Source organism: Electrophorus electricus, chromosome 6 (assembly GCF_041902795.1).
Source record: "Electrophorus electricus isolate QZ-2024a chromosome 6, ASM4190279v1, whole genome shotgun sequence".
In the NCBI taxonomy this organism is placed as follows: domain Eukaryota; kingdom Metazoa; phylum Chordata; class Actinopteri; order Gymnotiformes; family Gymnotidae; genus Electrophorus; species Electrophorus electricus.
Window position 1 is genome coordinate 18,036,172 of NC_137502.1, and position 23,431 is coordinate 18,059,602.

Genomic DNA, 23,431 nt, shown 5'->3' on the forward strand with positions numbered 1-23,431 from the left:
AGTCACTAAATAATCATACTCACTGAAAGAAATAAAAGATTGCCTCTCTGAAGGAAAAAAATGGGATATGTTGTTTAGCCACCAATGTGACTTAATCTGATTAGCATGTATCACTGAACATCACTGTGTACTAAGGGCATCACAAACACCTACCCACACCCACACTTACACACACACACACACACACACACACACACACACACTGAGTCACTGGTATACCTTCTTGCAGGCTGAGACAGATGACCCCAGGCTACTTTCTGTTTTGACTCCCTCTGTGTCCACAGAGTCAGAGCCCTCAAACATGGCAGAAGGCTGGAAATTACTGTAGACAGACAGTGAGAGAAAGACACACAGATAGACAGAGAGAGAGTACAGAAAGGGAGAAAGAAGAGCGAGATAGACAAAGACAGAGAGTGAAAAAGCAAGAAAGAGAGAAACAGAAAGACAGAATTATTAGGCACTGCTCTGTTTGAGTGTCTTAGCAATGGGGAGAGGAGTTCTATAGCCAGTGGTTCACATACAGGTACAGGATTGGAGCGCAGGGCACATCTGGAAAGGAGTACATCTGGACTTGCCCTGGCTGACTAGGACAAAATCAGTATCAAACAGCAACTAGTTCCTAAATTGTTCTACCTCTTCAATGACTTGTAAATTAGCAAAATCAAGAGAAAAATAAAAAAATCAGCATGGGGCAGCATTTCAGTTAAACACCTCAGGATTAACTGGCTAATGTACATGCCATGAAAAAGAGTGGGGGAAAAACAATGTCAATAATTACATTTTGCTGAGTGCTTTAAAAAATAAATATGTTTCTACAGAAGTGAAATGCTGCTACACACTATGCTATTCAGTGCTCTCATGTCTCCCCACTAATGTTCAATAAACCATGTTTGTTCAGGCTATGAAACAGTGTATCTGCCTTTATCCCTCCATCATCCCAGCAGAATGCAGTCACAGGGAGAATTCAGTCATGGGCTATTTTCTCATCACAGCGCCTATTAGTTTGTTTGGGGTTAATGTGAAGACTAAGATATACAAATGTATCTCAGAGGATCCATTAGAGCCTTCTGGCATCCAAGCATCAAAGCACATGAATGAATAATCCTCACCTACAGCATAGAAAAGATAGCAGTGCAATAATACATCAAAGCACTCTGTGCTAATAATTCTATAGGCCTTCAGAAGAGCCACAAAAAGCTATGTGTGTATGTATTTCTTCTTCTTCTTAATTTAAACTCTAGTGCAGTTATTCTTTGCTGTTGTAATTTATGTATGGTTATCTCTATACAGTATTATTTCTTCTCATTTTAATTATTATGCTTGTCCAACATGTTTTTACATTTTGCTGATAATGTGGTAGTCCTGCAAGGATTATGAAAACTTATATGAGACTGATTCCACCACTGAATTCATGCTCTGATCTCTTACCATCCCTCAAAGCTACTGCTGCCTCCCCAGCAAGTCTGTTTACCACACAAACCTATTTTCCAAAATATTTTATTACTGAGCCATATCATGGCATTTTAATTTTTAGCACTGCTTTGTTGATGAATTGTATATGTCTAACCAAATTAAATTTCCACTTCTCAGGTCACCTACAATGCCTAGGTCACCTACAGCAAAACATGAACTTTTTAAAAGCATATGGCATAGTTATTTGGCTTGGTAATATCCCTTGCTAATAGATTAAAAATAAATAAATAAACTATTTAATAAATGAGACAAACATAATTCTAACGGCTAGGTGAAGGACATCAAAGGTGTCCACTCACCTTATACCAGGCGCCCTCACTTATACCAACACATAAGATATATTCATTCATTCATTCTCTCTCGCTCGTCTCTCTCTCTCTCTCTCTCTCTCTCTCTCTCTCTCTCTCTCTCACACACACACACACACACACACTGTTTGATCCGCGTCTTTATAAACCTGTATTCCTGAAGAAAAAAAAAACCAACAAACAAAAAAACTCGGCGGGAATTCGTTTTGCTTGAAACTATCAACAAATGCGTACTTATTGGCATATTACTAACCTCTTTCTTCACGTGAGCTTATAACATACTAACGTTACTTAACTTGGGAATATTTATTTAGTTAAACTGACTCAATCTTTTTTGTGATCAAAGTAATTCCCGCTCCCGCTGACCTTTTTCATTAAGAAAGACAATCGAGCGAGCCGTGACTGCTCACAGCTGTCACGCTCATTTCTTTCCCGCGCCTCTTCGGTCACCAGTGTTCATTCCACTTCATTACTAGACAGATTCCACTTTTAATTTGGCGCGGTCAAGGCACCGGTGGGTTTAAATGAAAGGATGTGTGAATTATACATGCTTTCGTCATTGTTACGGTTTTAGAATGACGCCGTTATCTCGTCATTCCGGGGTTGGGATGAAACGGGGGTGATACATCTTAGTGTCGGTTTCACACCTTTATTCCGCCCCTGCAAACCACAATTACAAGACATTAACTGGGCTCAGGTATCAGGACAGGTTATCGACTTGTTACACTTGCTATAAATGTAGTATTAGTTCATCACAAATCAGGCAGGTAGGTTAACTCACTTAATGAGGCAGAATTTAAAGTGGACTTGGAACAAGCAACGAGACCGATGGACTGAGGTTACGGGATATGTTATGACCTAAATGCTAGCAAATAACGTCACGAGCCACCTAAGACAAACATCTTATTTGTCTTATGTTAGACTTACTCGGATCTTCAGCAAGCATCAACCTTTTTGGAAACACTAGAAAACACTATAGTTCCATCTCTAACCTCAAATAAATAATTTCGGTTTTTATAATATAAACACTGTATCTGACCTCTGGCACAAATGGGTGGGGAAAATACAACTTTTTTTTCAGTCGAAAATTGTTCTCGCTACATGCTCACTTTTGAAGCCTCATGTCTCCGTGTATCGCCGGGATACGCGTGCCACCAGAGAAATACTTCTTTACACTAACAATCGATCACCGTACACAGCTGAACCTAAGGGCTCATTATAAAAAATAAAACATGATTCCACGTTTCAGTTCATGAACGACCCAAGGCAGAGACTGCAGCTATTTCTGGTACGCAAGTGTAAAAGTTTTTTTCCTAATAAAACACGATAAAAAATTCTTCCCTCTAATATTGAAAGAACAATACATAGAAAATGTACGTTGCTTCTGAGGTGACACTCCAAGTGCACCGTAAGGAGAAAAATCCGTAAAGATGCAAACTGCAAACATACCCTGGAGTTCTGAGAAGGCATTTTGCCCCTGCCATTCCGCCTCGGACCAGAAACGGACAGGAGCACGTTATATCCCTAAATAATCTGGAATCCTCTGCAGCCAAGTAAATGTGTCCTGCAGTACGAGCACATCGCCATCTGAGCTGAGGAGGAATTCCAGTGCTCGTGCCTCGCTGTGCGTCACGCGTGTTTTTTGTTTTTTTTTTGGATTTTGTGTGTGTGTGTGTGTGTGAGAAAGGAACCATCTTTCGAACAGTCTCATAGACAAAAAGCCAACCATCAATAGATAGCAACAAAAAGAGACATCCAGCTTCTATATATAGCATCTCACATGGTATCTATCTATCTATCTATCTATCTATCTATCTATCTATCTATAGAGGACCCAAGCTTGAAGAAAAAAGACATCCTGGAGGAGTGCAAGTGGTGAATACATATATATATATATATATATATATATATATATATATATATATATATATATATATATATATATATATATATATATATATATATATATATATATGGTTTCCAGAGATACAGAGATACAGAGAAACTGGAAGAGGATGTTTTGGATAGAGGTCCTTCATCAGCTTACTCTTCCAGTGGTAAAAATCCTTTTGGGCCTGGGACTTTGAGGTTGTGGTACAGTATTTTTTATTGACCCGAGGATTGAGCTCTTCATGACTGAGATTGATGTTGTCATTCCTGGGATCTATTGGAGCCACTCTTCCATCTTAGGGGTCAAAGACCCAAGTGCCTCTGTCATCATTGGGACAACCCTAGTGTTAACCTTTCACATTCTCTGCATTCTGTTTCAGTCCCTGGTATTTTTTTAACACTTAATTTTCCTTCATTTGGATGTTTCTGTCACTTGGGACTCAATTAATACAGCTCTTTTCTGCATCTTACATATTTATCGAAATGTCTGTTTTTTGCCACAACTTATTTATCTGTCTGGATCTGGAGATCCCATAGGCTTTTAGCCTTGTTGTTCTTCACAGTTGTCTGTGGCTCCCATTTGGACTGGTGGAGGGGGTGGGTTCCAGCTCATGTGCACACATATGCCTTGCATATGTTCCTGTATATAATCCATGCCACTTGGATGTGTGTCTTAATGTGTGCTTTCTCTGCCATTATCTTGTATACTGATACTAGGTGCTGGATAGTCTCAGGGACTCCTCTGCACAGTCTGCATCTTGAGTCTTGTCTGATATAATACACACCTGCTTTGCCCTAGTGCTTTGCGCTTGATCTTCAGCTGCCATGATTAGTGCCTCTGTGCTGATTAAAGAAAGTGTTTAAAGCAGGGCAAGCAGATAACAGGGATGTTTATTGAATATGCATAGGTAACATGGTGCATAGTTCCAGAAGCTATGGACTGCTGAAGTGATCTCTATGCAGAATCTTTCATAAAGAGCTGTGATTATTCCAAAGGCTACAGCTAACCACAGAGTTATGCAAATAAAATACTAATTCCCTGTTGTTTTAATGATATGCTAATTCTCCATGTAATCTAAATGCCATAAAGACAGTAATCTGTCAAATAATTCTGGGGGGCAAGATGTTGGATAGCCAAGGTAGCTAAGGTATGTTTACATCTTTAAAAGATGGTATCTTAATGGACTGCCTGTATATTTGTGCAAATGTGTGTCTGCTCATAATAAAATATTTAAAATAAGACACACAATACCAGAAGGCTATATTCGAGAGATTATTACTCAGATCTAGTTCCTAAGTCTGATGAGTTATGTCTTTCAGTCATCCCATTCTTAAAGAGAGAGTACACACTTTCAAGAGAGTGCATACATTCAAACACACAGACAAAGACACACATACATACACATGCACACTTGATTTGCACAGAAATCTGTATGCGTCTCTGCCTTGGCAATAGTGTTTGATTATTATAATGAGCAGTGTAGGTCAAATCAGTGAGTTATGAGTGCAGGCCGAGGATACACATCGACATACACACCCATACAAACACACATTCAATCATAAATCTGCAGAACAGAACAAGTGCAGCAGGCAGTCTCTTAGTGATTATACTGATTAACTGTGCAATTAACACTAATTACACCCACGTGAGTCAAACATTCTGAGCCTCAATAATACTCTGCACATGTAGACACGTGTATGTGTGTGTTTCTGTAACACACATGTGTATGCGCGCGTGTGTGTAACAAGTATTGCAAGTAATGGTAGTAGAAAAAGAGTGCAAGCCTGAGGAGATAGATAGATAGATAGATAGATAGATAGATAGATAGATAGATAGATAGATAGATAGATAGATAGATAGATAGATAGATAGATAGATAGATAGATAGATAGATAGATTTTAAATACTGCATACAGATTTTCTGTATTCTAATAAAAAGCCTCAGAAATTATATATTATATTATATATATATATATATATATATATATATATATATATATATATATATATATATATATATATATATATATATAAGAGTAGGTTAATCATTATATAGGTGAATGCATGTGTGCAGAAGAGCAGAGAGCTTGCTGTTGGCACATTCTGTTTCCGGACTGCTGCTGAGTGCATCATAATCCAGAACAGCACTGTGCCAGGACATGCTCTCACACCACACATGCACAACACAAACACCACACACCCTCACAGGATTGATGTCCTGTTTGTGGGTCTTTGCATGTCTGAATCTCTGTGTTTTTACAATTTATCTGGCAACCTTCCCTTTTCTTGTCACCATTTTCTAATCCTCCCACCCTTACACACAAAAGTCTCTTGCTTATCAGTTTTGCTGCTTTCACACACCCACTCTCTTCTACCATTTATTCTTTTATTTTCTCTCCCTGTCTATGTTTCTGTCTTACTGAAAGCAATTACTATGAGAATGAAGCATCTGTCTTGACCATCAGTAAATACATACATATGAAAAGAGGAAGTTTTCATATATGCATACAATATATATATATATATATATATATATATATATATATATATATATATATATATATATATATATATATATATATATATATATATATATATATATATATATATATTAGGTTCTCAGTGGAGGTTTGGCCAATGCAAACATGATTTTCTGGAACTTCACAGTGTTTGACTCTGATATACTTTTGACTATGAATGAGAAAGCAGCTCCTCCTTTCTCTTTCCCAGTTCCTCTGTCTGCTAATAATGGCCTGTTCTCAATCATTTCAGTGAAACTAGGGAACCAGTGTCCTTAATCCAGTTAATCCTGAGCAAACTATTACACACTCAACATTCTAAAAACTCAGTAGTCCTCACACTGACATAAGAACATACAACCTTATTAGAATCAAGATGAAGAGTGATTTCTTGTATCAATTATTAGTATTAGTATGCATCCCATGAGGGACTGTGTAAGTTAATTTGAGTGTGTGTGTGTGTGTGTGTGTGTGTGTGTGTGTGTGTGTGTGTGTGTGTGTGTGTGTGTGTGTGTGTGTGTGTGTGTGTGTGAAAGTGGATGGATTACTCTGATTGTTTATTAGCCTGGAGAAAGTTCTGTTGCCTCAGACAACTTAATTAGCATCACTAATTAGCATGCAGAGCAAATGGAATAGCAGGTGTTTGGTCTCAGCAATTCAATTAGTGTGCACTATTGCTAACACACTAAGACATCAGGGCACTGTGGACCACAATCAAACACATCAGAATACCACAGACCAGTCACCAAACACAAAACCATTGTCCCTATCCCAAAGAAACCTCAGCCTTCCTGCCTCAAAGACTACCTCCCTGTTGTCCTCACATCGGTCGTGATGAAGTGCTTTGAAAAGCTGGTCAGAGACTTCATCACCTCTTCACTGCCAGCCTCCATCGACCCACTGCAGTTTGAATACCACCAAAACCGCTCCACTGATGACGCAATTACACATCTGCTCCACACCACACTGACCCACTTGGACAAAGGGAGGGGTAATTATGTTAAAATGCTGTTTGTCGACTACAGTTCAGCATTTAATACTATCATTCCCTCCAGATTCACTACCAAGTTGGAGGATCTAGGACTGCATCCATCCCTGTGTGACTGGATCGCCAACTTCCTAACAGACAGAGCACAATGAGTATGGGTGGGCAACTGTGTCTCATCCACCCTCACCCTCAGCACTGGAACTCTCCAGGGTTGTATCCTAAGCCCCCTGCTCTACTCACTGTACACCTATGACTGCGTGGCTACTTCCAGCTCTACCATCATTGTCAAGTTTGCTGGCAATGCCATCGTCATGGGCCTGATCTCAGACAATGTTGAGAGGGCCTTACATGGAGGAGATTAAACACCTGGAAAACTGGTGCCAGGAAAATCTCCTCCAAAATGTCAGCAAGACAAAGGAACTGATTGTGGACTGCAGTAAGAAGCAGGAGTGGCACTACCAACCTGTTAGGATTAACGGAACCACGTTGGAGAGAGTAGACAGTTTCGGGTACCTTGGACTTCACATCTCGCAGGACCTGTCCTGGTCCCGTCACACCAACTCACTGGCAAAGAAGGCTTGTCAGCGTCTTTACCATCTCAGATGCCTAAGAGACTTCAGACTGCCCTCCAAGGTGCTGTGGAACGTCTACACCTGCACTATTGAGAGCATCTTCATGGGGAACATCACAGTCTGGTTTGGGAACTGCACCAAGCAGGACAGACAAGCACTCCAAAGGGTGGTGCATTCAGCAGAGCGCATCACTCATTCGGAACTTCCTGACCTGCAGACCATATATTACAAGTGGTGCCAGACCAAGGCTAGGAGGATTGTGAAGGACCCTACCCATCACAACAATAGGCTCTTCTCTCTGTTGAGGTCAGAGAAGCGCTTTTGCTGCCTGAAGACCAGCACAGAGAGACTGAAGAGGAGCTTCTTCCCTCAGGCCATTAGGGCCCTGAATCATGGCAACTGATGAACTGTGGGGACTACTCTGTGTATGTCCACAATAAGATCCTAAAAAAATTAAATAAAATAAAAACTACATTCTAAATTGTAAAAAATCTGGAAATTGTACATTGTATATATGCATATTATACATTCCCTCTTCATCCATCAGAACATATTTATTTATTTATCAAACAACATCCATTTCCCTGTATCTCTCCTCGGCTCGGACAGAGCAGTTACAAAAAGCATTTCACTGCCAGTTATATCATGTATGACTATGTACGTGACAAATAAACTTTGAACTTTGAAAAGCAGCACCAGGCCTCTGATGAAGAAATAGCATCAAAAATATCAATCGTGGTTATTATATGTGAGAGATGCTGTTAATGCTCCTGAAACCATAAACAGAGCAACATGAGTCATTCAAAGAGCATGAAGGAGGGGCTCCTCTCTATCCCAACACAGCGCAGCATTAGAATCAGACTTATCAGCGAATATGGCAGTGTGTCAGAGAAAACATCCTTGAAGGCACTGTCATGAGGTCTGGATAAGGAGAAATGACATCTGAATAAAAGTGAGAGAGACAGAGAGAGTTGTGTTTGTTTGTTTGTTTGTGTTTGTGTGTGTGTGTGTGTGTGTGTGTGTGTGTGTGTGTGTGTGTGTGTGTGTGTGTGTGTGAGTGTGTGTGTGTGTGTGTGGCTATGAGCTGATTGTTAGTGAATATCATCTGTGTGGTAATCTTGGCTTTAGTAACTCAATAGGCCGGCCCGTCCTCATGTGGTGTGTGGGGGTGTGTGAGATAGTATGTCTAATGTTAATGATAATTTACAGTCAAAGGAAGCTTGTGACCTAGCTTCCAATTATAAAAAGTCAGTTTTACATCTGCAATAAGAATCCCATGATATAGAGCTGTGATATGTAATTCTACCATATCTGTGGGGCCGCATGTGATTGGGATCACCCCCCGCCCCCAGTACTGCCCCCTATCTCTGCCTTATTACCCTGGGAGATGTGCCTCTGTCTCACTTCTAACCTGTGGAGCTCTGCTGGAAGTCCCACAAAGCAGCCAGGAAAGAACGGCACCTCACCAATCAGCACACATGCACAGACACACAGTCAGTCGTTTACACTTAGAGCTTAAATTGAGAGAGAGAGAGAATGAAAGCAAAAAAAAATTCTGAAAGTAAGTCAGAGATTTGCATATGGCAACCAATCAATAGTGCCTTCAGGGCATCAAATCACAGAATTTCAATTTGTTAAAGAATGCCCTGGGCATAAATATAGAACAGTTTAACACATTCATATGCACATCCACACACAGAATCAAACACAAATATGCATCACACTTACACGCACAAATGCACACACACAAGTAGGTACTCAGGCACAAGCACACTCATGCACATGCATGGATGCACACATACCAACACACACACAACCCATGCTGTCTTTTTTCATGCTTTCATGTTGGACTCAAAACACAGTAGAGAGCATGCTAGTTAAGTTAAATATCTAAAAGCTGCTTTCCCCATATTACAATTGTATCATAAAAAGGCTTGTATCATAAAAAGGCTCTCAGTTTCCCTCAACCGAGGTGGGAAACTTCACAGTTAATGTCTAATCAGCTCTAAGGAAAATTTCATCATTCCATTAAGATTCATATTTAAAAAAGGAAACACCAGTACCATAACTGTACCAATACAGACTTTGTCAATTGTAGTAAAACAATATCCAACATTTAATATCAATTGTGGGTGCTGTATAAAGCTTAACTGTATACCAAAATGAAGGTAGAAAGAAAAGAAATAAAAGTACAATACAAAAATACAGCAATGGCAGACTTTCTTTCTGGTTACTTCAAAGTGGTGGTGTAGAACATAGCTCTTACTCTTATTTACTCTGCTTATCCCTAGAACCTTGTGAGGTGGGTAATCAGTTCTCACTATTGCCATCCACCAGCTTCAACATGTGATAAACCTGCCAGAGCGACATGCTACTCACTGGCACATCTACTGGCACATGCTACTCACTGGCACATGGACTGTCCATGTGGTGTTTATCTTTACAGATCTAACCTCCTGTTTTATTTGCATGCTACTAAAATGTCCTGGTCCCACCTGAAGACCAACTGATGCTGCCAGTAGATGATCTGATGTTGCTATGTCAGAAATATATAAGACAGTGGTAGCTCAGTGCCTAAGGTATTTGATTAGTAATCAGAAAGTTACTTCTGAAGTCCCCCACTGCCAAGTTGGCACTACTGGGCCCCTGAGCAAGGCCCTTAACCCTCAATTGCTCAAACTGTATTAAGTCAGAATTGTAAGTCACTTTGCAAGAGCTAAATGCATTAAAATGTAAATCTACTGAAAAAATTGTGCTATTTTATATCTGGGTCTATCATGTTTATGATTTCTGAATCTATCATAACATAGGAATCAGTTTTATAAGGCTAACTTTTTTGTCTGAACAATACCCCCAGGGAACAGCTGGCCTATAGGAATGTTAAAAAGTGCAAGCATATTTCAGCAACCTTTAAATCAACAATCAAATCAAACTATCAAAAACAAACAAACAAACAAACAAAAAAACAAGATAGAGTCCCATTTCAGTCTTTGATCATTTGTGATACATTTATGTATACTTGTATGTTTTTAGTCTTTCCTGATATATATTACTACTATAATACTACTTTATATAGTATATATTATATTGGTATATCATTTTTGTCTTTTTATCTAGCCTTTTTGGATTTGTTCGCCTGGTATACTGTCGTTCTGGTTTACCTTTTGGAGTGCCCTTTCCTAGGTTAAGGTTCTACGCTATTATTTTTTTCTTTTTGGCTCTGACACTTGCCTGTTTACTACTTAAGAGTTTGGAAAGTCCTTTTGCCATGGATTTTCATTAAAATCCTTTGCCTGTCATTACAAATTTGTTTACCTGTGCAGACTGACATCTCTGGTTCTGACCTTGCCTGTTTATGACCTTTATTCCTGTCTAATCTCAGTAAACCTCTACTTGATTCTAATTCCAAAGTTTCAGTACCTCACTGTAACAGGGAATCAGCAGATTTTGAAGAACACTTATTGAGACAAAAACAGCAAATGGAAGAAATATTAAGGTTGCTACAGGAAATATGTTTAGGTTCCATCTTTACCCTTTATAGTGGAGGTGAATGCTTCAGACAAAGAAGTAGGGACAATTTATTGCAACAGTGAGGTAATTTCCTAGACTCCATGCATATGCATTCTTCTTGTGTAAACTGAGTGACTTAGAAAATAGTTATTATTTAGCAAACAAAGAATTGCTGGCCATGAAGTTAACATTAGAGGAGTGGAGGCACTGGTTGGAGGGCTCTGTCCACCCCTTCTATCAAAAAACGCTAAAGCAGACACTCTTTCTAGGGTTTGGGGAAAACAGAGCAAGCAATTAAAGAATTAATCAATCATACTGACTTAATCATGGTTCCTATGAGATGGGAAATCATGGAGTAAATAGAGAGGGAAAGGGAATTGGAACCTACACCACCTGAGTGCACACCAGATAAAGACTTTGTACCCTCTACTTTAAGATCCCAAGTGCTTGAATTGATTAATTCTTCAAAATGCCATCTCCTTCCATGTGTACTTAACACATCTATGTTTCATACATTGTTACACCCATGCCCATCGCCATGGGTTCACAATGGAATTCACACCATCCCCTCACAGCCCGTGGCTCCTTTGACCATTCCTCATTGTTTTATGATAGCACCCCCATTGACACCTGAGGGCAGAAGGGCAGCAACCACACCCTGGTCTCAGAACTGGGTCTTCCAGGCAGTAAACATGTGATCCTCTATACCAGAGACCTGGCTCATTGGTCTGGTGTGTTGGCTGCTCTCTGCCTTGGTGTGGTGCAACAGAAAAGCATTTAGCCTCTCATCAGGGGTTTGCTGCCTCAAGCTCTAATGATACTAGAGCCATCCTTGGCTGGGAGTCCAATGGAGCAAATTGGTGCTGCTCTCTTGATGGGAGGGATGGCATTAATCCATTCCTGTCATTCACTGTACGACTAGCCAGTTATGGACATCTGTATGTTCATGCTTGCTAATGAAAGTCAGTTAACGCTATCTTCCGAGTGTGTTGCAGTGTTCCAAGTGGGTTGGGGTACTTTTACAGCACAGGCACCAGTTCAAAAACATGTGATGCTTGCCATCATGTGTCTAAAAGATAGCACATGCTCACTGCACCTTCTACAGTTGCTAGATGTTGTATTACAAGATCTCTTGCTGGGTAGGAATTGGCATATTGGCCCATTTGGGAGAAAAGTTTAAAAAACATGCCTCAGAAAAATTCTAAAAACCGATTTGAATTCAGCATTAAAAGTAATATAAGTTTCACCTATTTGGTTTTATTTTTATTTGGTTTCCATGTTATTGAATGAGATCTGATGAAGTAACTTACTACTTGGCCCACAGCCCGGACGGACTAGGACCACTTCTGACTACATTACCCACAAACCTCCTGTTTGTTCCTGCTCCCCAGATTATTTTTTACTTTACTTTAATTTACTTAGGTAATAATTTAAACAACTACTTTTACTTGAGTAATTATTATTTTAAAGTAACTTCTTTTTCTTGAATACTGATTTTGGCTATTCTACACACCTCAGGTATGAAGGATAAAAGGTAATACAGAAAACTAGACATAAAGAATGAGCTTTTTGGTAGTTATCTTGTGATAGAGCAAGCTGATTCCTTAACAGAACAACGCCGGTGTATACAGTGGAATAAATGAATGAAGCAGGAGTTGAGCTGAATGAGTGTAAAGATTTCACCTCCTCAAAAATTCATGAGCAGACAGTGGAACACACGAATGGAGTGCTGTGATGACGAAGAGCATGTGATCCACAGATGCCTCCACACACAGGGAAGTTACTAAAAATAGATCTCCTGTTCCCCACCTCCTCCTCCTGCTAATAACCTCTCATGCCCCCTGCTTAAACCTATCTCAGAGCTCCCTGGGGCCAATGTTCTGGATCAGACTGCTATCGCTTATTAAAATCGGTAGCAGGTTGACATGACAGCAGGAGTAGTTCTGTAGTCGCCGCTCATAGGCCATGAAATTACCCTGGCCAGAAATGAACACATGCCAGTAAACTCAGGAGGGGTGGGTGGATGTAGGGGTGATTGGTGTGTTAATCTTTAAGAAACATCTGTCAAGAGCTGCACTGGTCCAGGAACTCCATTGCAAGCATCTTCAGTTCCTGATAGGAGAATGGTAATATGCTGGTTCCAAACCATGTTCATTTTGTTTGAAACACTAGAAAAATCTTAGCTCACACCCACTACCCCCTTCTCTCTCTCCTTCTCCTTCTCCTGAGTTTGTAGTGAGGGTAGGCATATCATGAGCATTCTGTTAATGCTCATGAAGATTGAGTTTCATGGGGTTTATTTGGTTGAACAGCAGGAGAAAAAGGAAATAAACAAATTCATGGTGGATTCCAATAATAACAGTACCACAACATATATAGAACCAAACATAGAGGGAACATTATACCATTATTAACAGAGCCTTTTACTGATAACCAGTAACGTGTCTGTGTTGGTGTTCATGGAGTGCATGTGGTTGTGCACACACAAGACTAGGTGAAGGTCAAAATACCTTTTGTTGTGAGCAATAATCAATGCATGAAATGAGACCTCTGTTTGGACTGGAATAAGTCTCTTACACTCTCTTTTTCTCTCTCACAAACATGTACACACACACCCCCACACACAGAAACACACAAAATCAATAGCGCTGCTAAATACTCAAAAGAGAGCCAGCAAATATCCTGTCCAATGAGTTGTAGCAGACATCTGAGAACCTGTATCTGAGAACTTGAATCCTAATTTGTTTCATTGGCAGACACCAAAATAACCTCACTGTGGACATATAAAAGACCCTAGTCAGTTCTGGCCTAGAACCATCTAAACAATCAATAATACTCTCACATAAAATAAAAACTGGAAAGTGCTGGGATCCTTTTGGTTTGCCCAGCAAACAGGAGAGGGGAAAGAGGAGATTAGAGGAGAGGAGACATGGATGCTGAGTTTATAATTATAGATCTTGGCTTTTTTTTTTTTTTGATACTGGCTGAAGGTGTAATGATGTGCAGCTGCAGTAAGACTTGGAGGCACCTATATAGATATGCACCTGCCACCAAATAAATAAGTAGATAAAAACAAAAAGCAAATCTACACCACGTGTCTTTATAATCCACCTGTGTGGGAGAGAGTATTGCCTAATTATACACTCATAGAGTGGGGTTATGAATGCTTAATTATGTAGTAATTTCCCCCACTCCACTTCCCTACACACACACACACACATACAAGCCCAGATCTAATACACACAGATGTGAAAGAGTTCACGTTATGTATCATAGGTATACCAAATCCAGTGGTATATCACAGAGATAACACACACACACACCACACTACACATACGTGCACGCACACACACATATAAACATTCTGTTTCATTATCTTGACTGCAGTAAGTAAAATTATTAACTCAATATATATTCACATATATAGATAGGCACAGAAACCCACAGATCCATAAGCACTCAGAGAAACAGAGACTCACGGACAAGAGCGCACACACAGACATTCTCACACACACACACTTTCTGACTCATCCAGCTCATTTTGCACATGGTCAACCATAGCCAGATTTATGATCCTGCAGGTATTATTCTTCTGCCTATATCTGCAGGCCACACAGAAGTGCTTGCCTCTTCATTTTCAAATGTTTCTTCACCGCTGCAAAGCCTTCAGCACTGCACCATGATAGATAGCTGCAAATTAATGTTATCATTCCCACAGAAAGTCCTAAAAAGCATCTAAAAATCCTCTGCTCTACCTGTTCTAAGAGGTGTGCTAGTATTTCTCCTTACTGTACTGGACGGCCAACACTTCTGAGAGTTACGTGGAGACAGTGATAGGTATAGTAAATAACTAAGTGGTTGATGGTTCAATTCCACTGAAAAACATGAAATTTCACAGCAAAAGCCAATAAGAACTAATCAACTACAGCAATGTAGGCTACCACATGCATCAGTTGTTAAGTATAAAAGTGTAGAATCTGGCAGAGGCTTGTGGGTGAAATCGAATGAAACTTGCTTATAGGCAGTCCAAATTCATAGTCAAAACCTTGACAGAGGTCAAAACCAGGAAAAAATGATCAAACAGCCAGAGGAACATCAGAAAAATAAAAAGAGTCCAGAAACAGGTCAAAGCCAGAAAATCACACACACACACACACACACACACACACACACACACACACACACACACACACACAGACACACACACACAGACATCTGGGAGGAGGGCCCGTAATATGACAGAGCCGATCCCCAATGGCGCGACTCCCGGCACACCAGCTTATAGGGCTACGGACCAGAGACCAACACCAAATGGTGAGGCTGGAGGACTGAGCGACCCAACACAGGCTAGCACAAGCAGGACAGAGTGGAGGAAGACAGGGACCAAGACCAGACACAGGGACAGACACACTGACAGGAATAAGCACAGACACAAAGGGGGACAAAGTGAAACCGGCACATTAAGTATGACAGGGACGGGTACAGTGACAGGGACAGGTACGTGAACATAACTACATAAAGGGTTAGGAAATAATCTGGGGAAGCTGTCAGGAACTCCAGCCTGTCCCCCAGTTGTCAGCTGGGTTGATGTCCGACCAGCCTGTGAAGGATTGCCCTTCGTCAATTTGGGTGGCGGCTGTGGCTTTTCAGGCTTCGGGCAGACGTCCCAGGAAGCGCACCAGCCATTTTTCCTGTCTCTGGGGTGGGCACTGGTGACACCTCCTTCTTGCCTCTTTGAGGATTCTGCGTAGGCACAGGAGCTCTGGGGTCATGTGACTTAAGTGAGGGAGTACCTTCAGATGTTGTTGACGTTGCCTCCCTGCAAGTCACGCTGGGCATCTTGCTGACTCTTGAGCAACATGCCTCTGACATAGCCTTGGGCGCTGTAGCCTTGTCGCTCTCAGAATCTGCTGACCACGTGTCCATCACAGAGGGAGGATCCTCATGAAGGGCCTCCTCCACCTCCATTGCTGAATTCCACAAGCAGTCGACTTCCGAGTCTGACCAGGGGCTGACGTCGTAGGACTCCTCACTCCTTCTATATTCCCCATAACCCTCCCGATAGTCCTCATATGGATAATAGGTATAATAGGACCCCGCAGAGTCCAACTCTGGATACTGGTAGTCCGATGGTGGTCTGTAAGAGTACAACTCTGGACTATACACCGGGCCCCCCCAAAATTCTCCAGGGGGTCTCTCCCGCGTTGTGCCAGTGGAGAGTGTGCCCAAGAGTATGAAGGGTTTTCCCACAAGGGCTGGGGAGGAGTGGTTATGCATTTTCTTCCCCTTCCTTTTCTTTTTGCTCTTCTTCCTGGGCATCCTTCAGCAGTTGGTGTTTCTGTAATGTCAGTACGCTCGGCAGGATACAAAGGCGAGCCGTGTAGAACACAGTGATGTTTAATGACAAGAAACAAAAGACAATGTAGCATACATGCTAACACAAGGTTAAACACAGACAACATCCACGATTAAACAAGAGACTTATATACACTCACGATAACGACACATAACGAGGAGGACATGGCCATACAAATGCACACACACACGGAGACGTCTGATAGGGTGGGGCCATACCATGAAAAAGGGAGATTTAGAATATTTATCATATGAGCAATTTTGTCTTTTGTTATGTTTTAATAACACATGTCATAAATACTCAATGTATAGCTGTCCTAAACCCCAAGGTCAACGCTGTCAGCACAATTAACAGCTATGAAATATGACAGAGCATTTCAGTAGCTTAATAGATTTGGCAGTGACAGCAATAACAACATCCTAGGCTGTCAGCTACCTCTATATAAGATGAATTGAGACACATTTTATTGGATTTTTATACAGTCATATCAGAATATTATGAGCACCTACCTAATGGGAATAACCACCCTTGGCTCGGATGACGCTAGCGAGATGTTGTGGAATGAACTGTATTAGATGACGGAAGGTATCTGGAGGACTCTGTGGTTGTAGGTCAGCACAGTGAACCTGGTGATACAGTTGTTCCAAAATGTGCTCCACTGGATTGAGATTTGGCAGGTTAGCTGTCCAGGGAAGGACACCACCACCCTTTTGCAGTGAGGTGAGGCATTATCTTGTTGATAATCAGCATGTACAGGTGCGCATGATCTGCTAGGATTACCATTGGTACAACCTGGCAGTCATAGACTCATGTAGTTGTATGTTTGGTCAAAGATCATGCCAGATAAACACCCTCCAGACGTACATTGACACTGCCACCCTGCGTTTGGCCCACAGTTGTCAATTGCAGGTGGTTCTCATGTATTTGGTGGTTCTTGTGTTCTCCTCCTGATGCATACACCACTGTCCATCCACTTTTGCAGCACAAACCTGGATTCTTCTGAGAAGGCAACATTTTTCCAGGTGTCCAGCATCCAATTATGATACTCCTGTGCACACTGAAGGCAACATTAACAATGAACCTTGATTAACATTGGCAATGTGGCATGGTGATTACCACACTGAGATGTTGATAGTTCGGTACCACTTGCTGGAGTCATTCCTCTCTGGCATTCCTTTCTGGTACCACTGTTGTGCCGTTGGGATGCACTCAATGTAAGAGACGTCCATTCTTAGTACACCTTCACTACAGCATCTCTAGAACATTCCACAAAGTTAGCAGTTTTTGAGATGCCAGTTCACCCATCTCCCTATTATTATGCCCTTTTGGACAGCCGTCAAATCAAGGGCTTTATCATTTTGCACTCTGCTACAACTGACTGGTATGCTCGCTTCTTTGTACATGCAGCAAACCTCCTCACGTGGCATCTGTGACATCCTGGGCTAAATTAATTCCAAACTAGGGGTGATCATAATATTCTGATATGACTGTATATGTGCATTACATGCAGAGAATCACATACAAGACTTTGCCTACCTCTTGGTAAAAGTTTGGAGAAGAGTGAAGAGGTTTGTCAACATGTCCATCTCTTCTCAGTACTCCAGTTTATTCAGACTGCAAAAGAGATACAATATTTGATTTAATGGTTGAGACATATGTGATAAAAACATGATACAGGCTTATGTAAAGGGTGCCCAGCTGCAGTAAATTAAGCCATATGATTCAAAGTGTTCAAGTGTGTAAATATACAACTGTGTATGTTTCACTAAAAAAGGCTTTGGGTGGTTATTATGTTTAGAACCTCACAATTGTCATGATTAGTCCCTCCCATGTTCTGTGTTTTCACTGTCTTGTGTATTTTATTTCCATGCCACAGTTTTGTTTTCTCCGCCCCTCGTTTGATTTTCCACACCTGTCCTTCATTTAGTTCATGTATTTAAACCCTGCGTTGTAGCCATGGTCTTGGCTGTTTATTGTGTTTCTTTGCTTTATGGCGTTTATGTGTTTATGCGTTTATGTTTTCTAGCCTTCATATTTTTTAGCCCTGAGTTTTCCCTAGTCATGGCATAGCCTGTTTTCCTTGTTTGCAGAATGTGTCTACAGTAGAATTGAAAATGTCATGTTCTTACTGAATAAGTAATATATTCATGTATGCATTTTAATAATAAACTGAAAGGTTAACAAAGTGCTAGTTATAGTTCAAGAGGAGCCAATATTAATAAAAACATATCAGCATGATTCAGTACAGCAGAGAAAAGGAATTGTGAACACCAGTGATATGTAAAGAAAGAGAAGAATGTAGATCTATGGTGTGTTTCAACCTTAAACAATAACAGGAGCAGTGAAGGGAATGAATTTTTCAAAGTTCTTTTGAAGTAGGAGTGCTGTTTCTCCCTTTCTCTTAGCTCATGCATGTGCACACACAGGTCACTATAAATCACTTATGAATCCAGTTCACTGACATGTTATGAACTCTAGTGTGATGACTGCATGTTTGTTTGTGTGAGGGCAAGTGTGCACATGTGTCTTTGCTAACAGTTTTTTTTTTGTGTGTGTGTTTCTTTTGGGGTTTTTCTTCCCCCCTTTCCTGTTCAGCTCTGAGGAGTCTTCAAGTGCTCTCTCTGTGTCTGTCTAGTGCATTCAGAGATTTCCCTTAAATATCCTAGCAAATGCAACCAAAGCTATTTATTGATCCTGAGAGAGCCTCTGAACAGTGTCACTTGCAGAAACACAGATCATAGTTTAGGTTTTGAGGCTTAGGCTTAACAACTGGAGCTGAAAACCAGAAAAATTTAATGGGTGAAAGAGAGACAGAAAGAAAATGAGGGACAAAGGGAAAGAGTCAAAAAAAGAAAAAATGGAATAAGGGAAAGAAAGTAAAAAATGTAATTTGCTACAGTTCAGTTACAAAGGCATGGCATGTAATCCATTACTTCTCCTTCACAGTTTTGTGGTTGTGTATGTTGAGTGTTTGAACTCCAGAATACTTTCATCTAACTGACAGATGAGTGAAATTGATCCTTGAGTATACATATAAAACCACCACTGAAGACAGCAGAACAGTCATACACCATAACTCACTACACCTCCCACTACAAGTATCATATACCATGAACTTGAACACTCCAAATAAAGTGAAAAACAACCAAATTCAGTAGATTGTCAACAAACTTTAATTATAATGAAACATTTACTTACAGTTCAAAAAGCCCTGTCATTTAAACAGTTAAATAATAAACAATGAAAAAGTCATGTGCCAGACATTTAAGTCTGTAAACCTATCAAACCTATCAGTCAAAAGATATAAAACATAAAATAAGTGAGTATACATGAGGGAGAGAGAGTTGCATGTGTGTGGAAGAAGTATTTGTTTATGTGCTAAACAGTCCTTAAGTAGAACTATTTACTAAAGTAAATATTACTAAAGTAAATATTATTGATATTTCACTTACATTAAGTAGTTATTGCTAATGTGTGATATATGGTGTTACCGCATTTCGTCCTGTTTTGCTTATGGCGTTAACAATTCTTAACAGAATGCCACTCCACAAAAAAAAAAAAAAACTAAAAAAAAACAAAAACTAAAAAAAAAAAAATATATATATATATATATATATATATATATATACATACAATGTGAACCTGTCCAATGGTAAATGACCCAGTAAGAAGCTGATGTGAATTGAATGATCTTTTTTCAATGTTTCAATGACACATGCAAGTCATCAATAAAATTCTGCACAAGCTCCCATTGAGCTAATTGACAAATTGTTTTAAAAGGTACATTTTTTATGTTTGGAGCAAGCATGATGGCAAACTTGTGCAACTGCAATATTAGGGGAGGAAGGTGACTCAGAATGGAACTAAAGTTTTCCATAAGAAATGCAAATTTAGGTGTTATAGAGGAAGTTGATACTGATGCAATAATTATCATCACAGTGACTTGAATAGGATTGTAACATTTTTATGACCACATGATTACCATCAGGTTATATGAATATGGCCCACTATATATTGGAGAAAGGGAGATAAGAGCTGAGAATATTCAAGTGGTCCAGTACTGCATCTGGTAATGACTGGGGTGGTTTATAGCTGCTTCACAGGTCACAAAAAGTTTAACCAAATGATGAAACCCTTTCTTAAAAAACTATGGACTATACCAAGCTTTTGTTTCTTTTAGAATGTGTGACATTTCCTATATATATATATATATATATATATATATATATATATATATAGATAGATAGATAGATAGATAGATAGATAGATAGATAGATATAGATAGATAGATATATATATAGATAAATAGATATATATAGATATAGATAGATATAGATATAGATAGATAGATAGATAGATAGATAGATAGATAGATAGATAGATAGATAGATAGATAGATAGATAGATCTATATATATCTATATATCTATCTATCTATCTATCTATCTATCTATCTATCTATCTATCTATCTATCTATCTATCTATCTATCTATCTATCTATCTATCTATCTATCTATCTATCTATCTATATCTATAGATATATATATATATATCACACACACAGACAGCCAGGCACATATACTGTGACACACTTACAGATAGCTGAGAGGCTGAGAGTGTTATAAACTGTGGCCACTGAATCTATTGAAATTTTTACAATATTTAGTGTTTTCATTGTAATGTTTCTTGCAGTAGACATTAACAAAAGATACTTTATACTGTTTCCAAAACAGCACTACCTGTAATTACACTGTACTTGCAAACCAGACAAGCCCTGATCCCAAGTAACATTATTGTTTTTCGCTCCCAAATAAAAACATAGGTGAGGGAACAGGACATATTGAACTAGAAAACACCTCAATGGGCATAGTGTGTTTGCTAGCAATGACTGACTGGGCACAGATTGCAGACCTTGACATGTATAGCATCCCCTAAACTTTGCAGGGACAGGCAACCATCCCAGGTACTCCTACGAGCTTTCAGAATATTAAAAAATTATTTAACATGTATTTTTAAATTGCAAACAAACAATATACACACACAAAGTGACATGGTTATATACATCAACTATATAAACTGAGAAGCCAATTTATTTTCAAATATTATTTGCAATAGCAACAGTTCTCTGTTTCATTTAATTTTTTTTCTTTTGCCTTACTCTTCACTGCTGCGTGTTACCCCTGGATAAAAATAGAAAGCTTCTCAACTTTCACATTTCATGGAAAAATGCTATCGAAGCTATTTTCAGCTGAGCAACAGTCATACAGACAATAGTAGCTCTATCCAGTCCAGAGCTACTATTGCTTGTACTGTCTTCATAGAACTGGCATTCTTGAAAGCATCATGATCCTGCTTGTATATTGCAACAATGGAAATAATAATAAAAAGCAAAAAATATATATTTGTATATAAATAAAAGCAAAAATTACATATTTATTTGATAGAGGCACAACTTCAAACTTTTTAAATAGGGAAGCACCTGAAATTATTCACTCACTCACTTATGTTTGGCAGTCTGAAGATTATCCATGAGGGGGAGCTAAAAGTAAGATCTTGTAATGATGAGCGGTCAGGGGCAAATCTAGAAACTGTTGGAACAGTCCAGGGTCATAGAACCAATATGTAGACCACAAGGATGCATGATTTACTCAAATTAACTAAACACACGATGACAAAAAAAAAAAGAAAAAACAAAGAAAAGCAGGGTGACAAAAAGGAACACAACATACACGAGCCGAGGAAAAGACTTAGAGGTTAGCACTGACAAATATAAACAGCAAACATGGATTCACAATAACCACCGACAAGACTGCTAATGAGCATTAAACAAGACACAGGTGAAACTCATGAGGGATGGAGAAAACAAAAATCAAAGAGCAGAACCACAACAAGAAAGTAAAGCAAAACAAGTACACAAGTTTAATGATAAATGCATAATCCCAAACAGTCTAGGTGAAAACAAGAAAAAAATCCAAACAGCAGGCAAAATCCATATAGAGAAGAATCCAAAAACAGAGTCAGGGGAAGGAACTGCTTGGTATGCTTTGGATAACAGGGGCACTACTTCACAAAGACATAGACGAAACACAGTGTCTTTATAAGAGGTATAAATTAGGAGCAGCTGGACCCAGTCAGTACTTTAGGGAAGATGATCCAGGTGCCTTTCGCCATTTAATGTAGCCAAGAACCACCTATTATTGCAGGAAAAGGAAATTTGACTGGCTTGGAAAATGACGTTGCAACCCTTGCATTTTGGCATGACATCTAGAAATAGGAATTTTGGCACAGCGTATGGATGGAGTAAATCTTGAAAACGGAGTCACAAGATAAATGATCCCTCGGGATAACAGAAGTATTTGATGGCTCATCTAGATCTGGGAAGTGCTGTACCTGTAATGCCAGCGTTAAATGTAACCTGTAATGTTAAATGGTAATTGCTCCACGTCAGAAATTAAAAGCATAACTTGTGCAGGTCAAAAATGCATAATGAAATGCATTACTACTTGTAGGAAAATCCCTGTGTGATGATCTCATTTTTTAAAAAAAAAGACATTTAACTCTGCATTGTCCAGTTACAGCATGCATCAGACTAATTTTTTTCCCTGCATTTTTCATGGAAGACTGGATATTTGACTGGAAAAGGCTGATTTCAGTCTGTGATTTTCACAGCAGTGAAATTGGTAGGGCCTCATTTATAAAGGTATGGTGCAATATAGCATACAGCATTGTAATGAGTAGTGATATTTACGTTACAATATTATTAAAATAAATTATAAATTAATTATAGGTTAATACATTATTATACCATTGTTAG

The 23,431-nt window shown here is 39.4% G+C and overlaps 1 protein-coding gene across 13 annotated transcripts in view; it reads right to left on the minus strand.

Annotated features, from left to right (window-relative positions):
- sphkap (SPHK1 interactor, AKAP domain containing) overlaps window positions 1-23,431 on the minus strand; it is an 85,239-nt gene that overhangs the window by 31,755 nt on the left and 30,053 nt on the right. For 2 of the 13 annotated variants that reach the window (XM_081715916.1, XM_027014468.3), the window contains exons 1-2: window positions 3,231-3,431; window positions 220-322 (exon numbers count right to left, since the gene is read on the minus strand). In XM_081715916.1, coding sequence (XP_081572042.1) covers window positions 220-322; window positions 3,231-3,265 — 138 coding nt within the window. In that variant the 5' untranslated portion in view covers window positions 3,266-3,431. Of the gene's footprint in view, window positions 1-219; window positions 323-521; window positions 812-3,230; window positions 3,439-16,054; window positions 17,119-18,153; window positions 18,232-23,431 lie in introns of those variants that run through there. The other 11 variants (XM_081715917.1, XM_081715922.1, XM_081715918.1 and 8 more) reach the window with 10 other exon arrangements.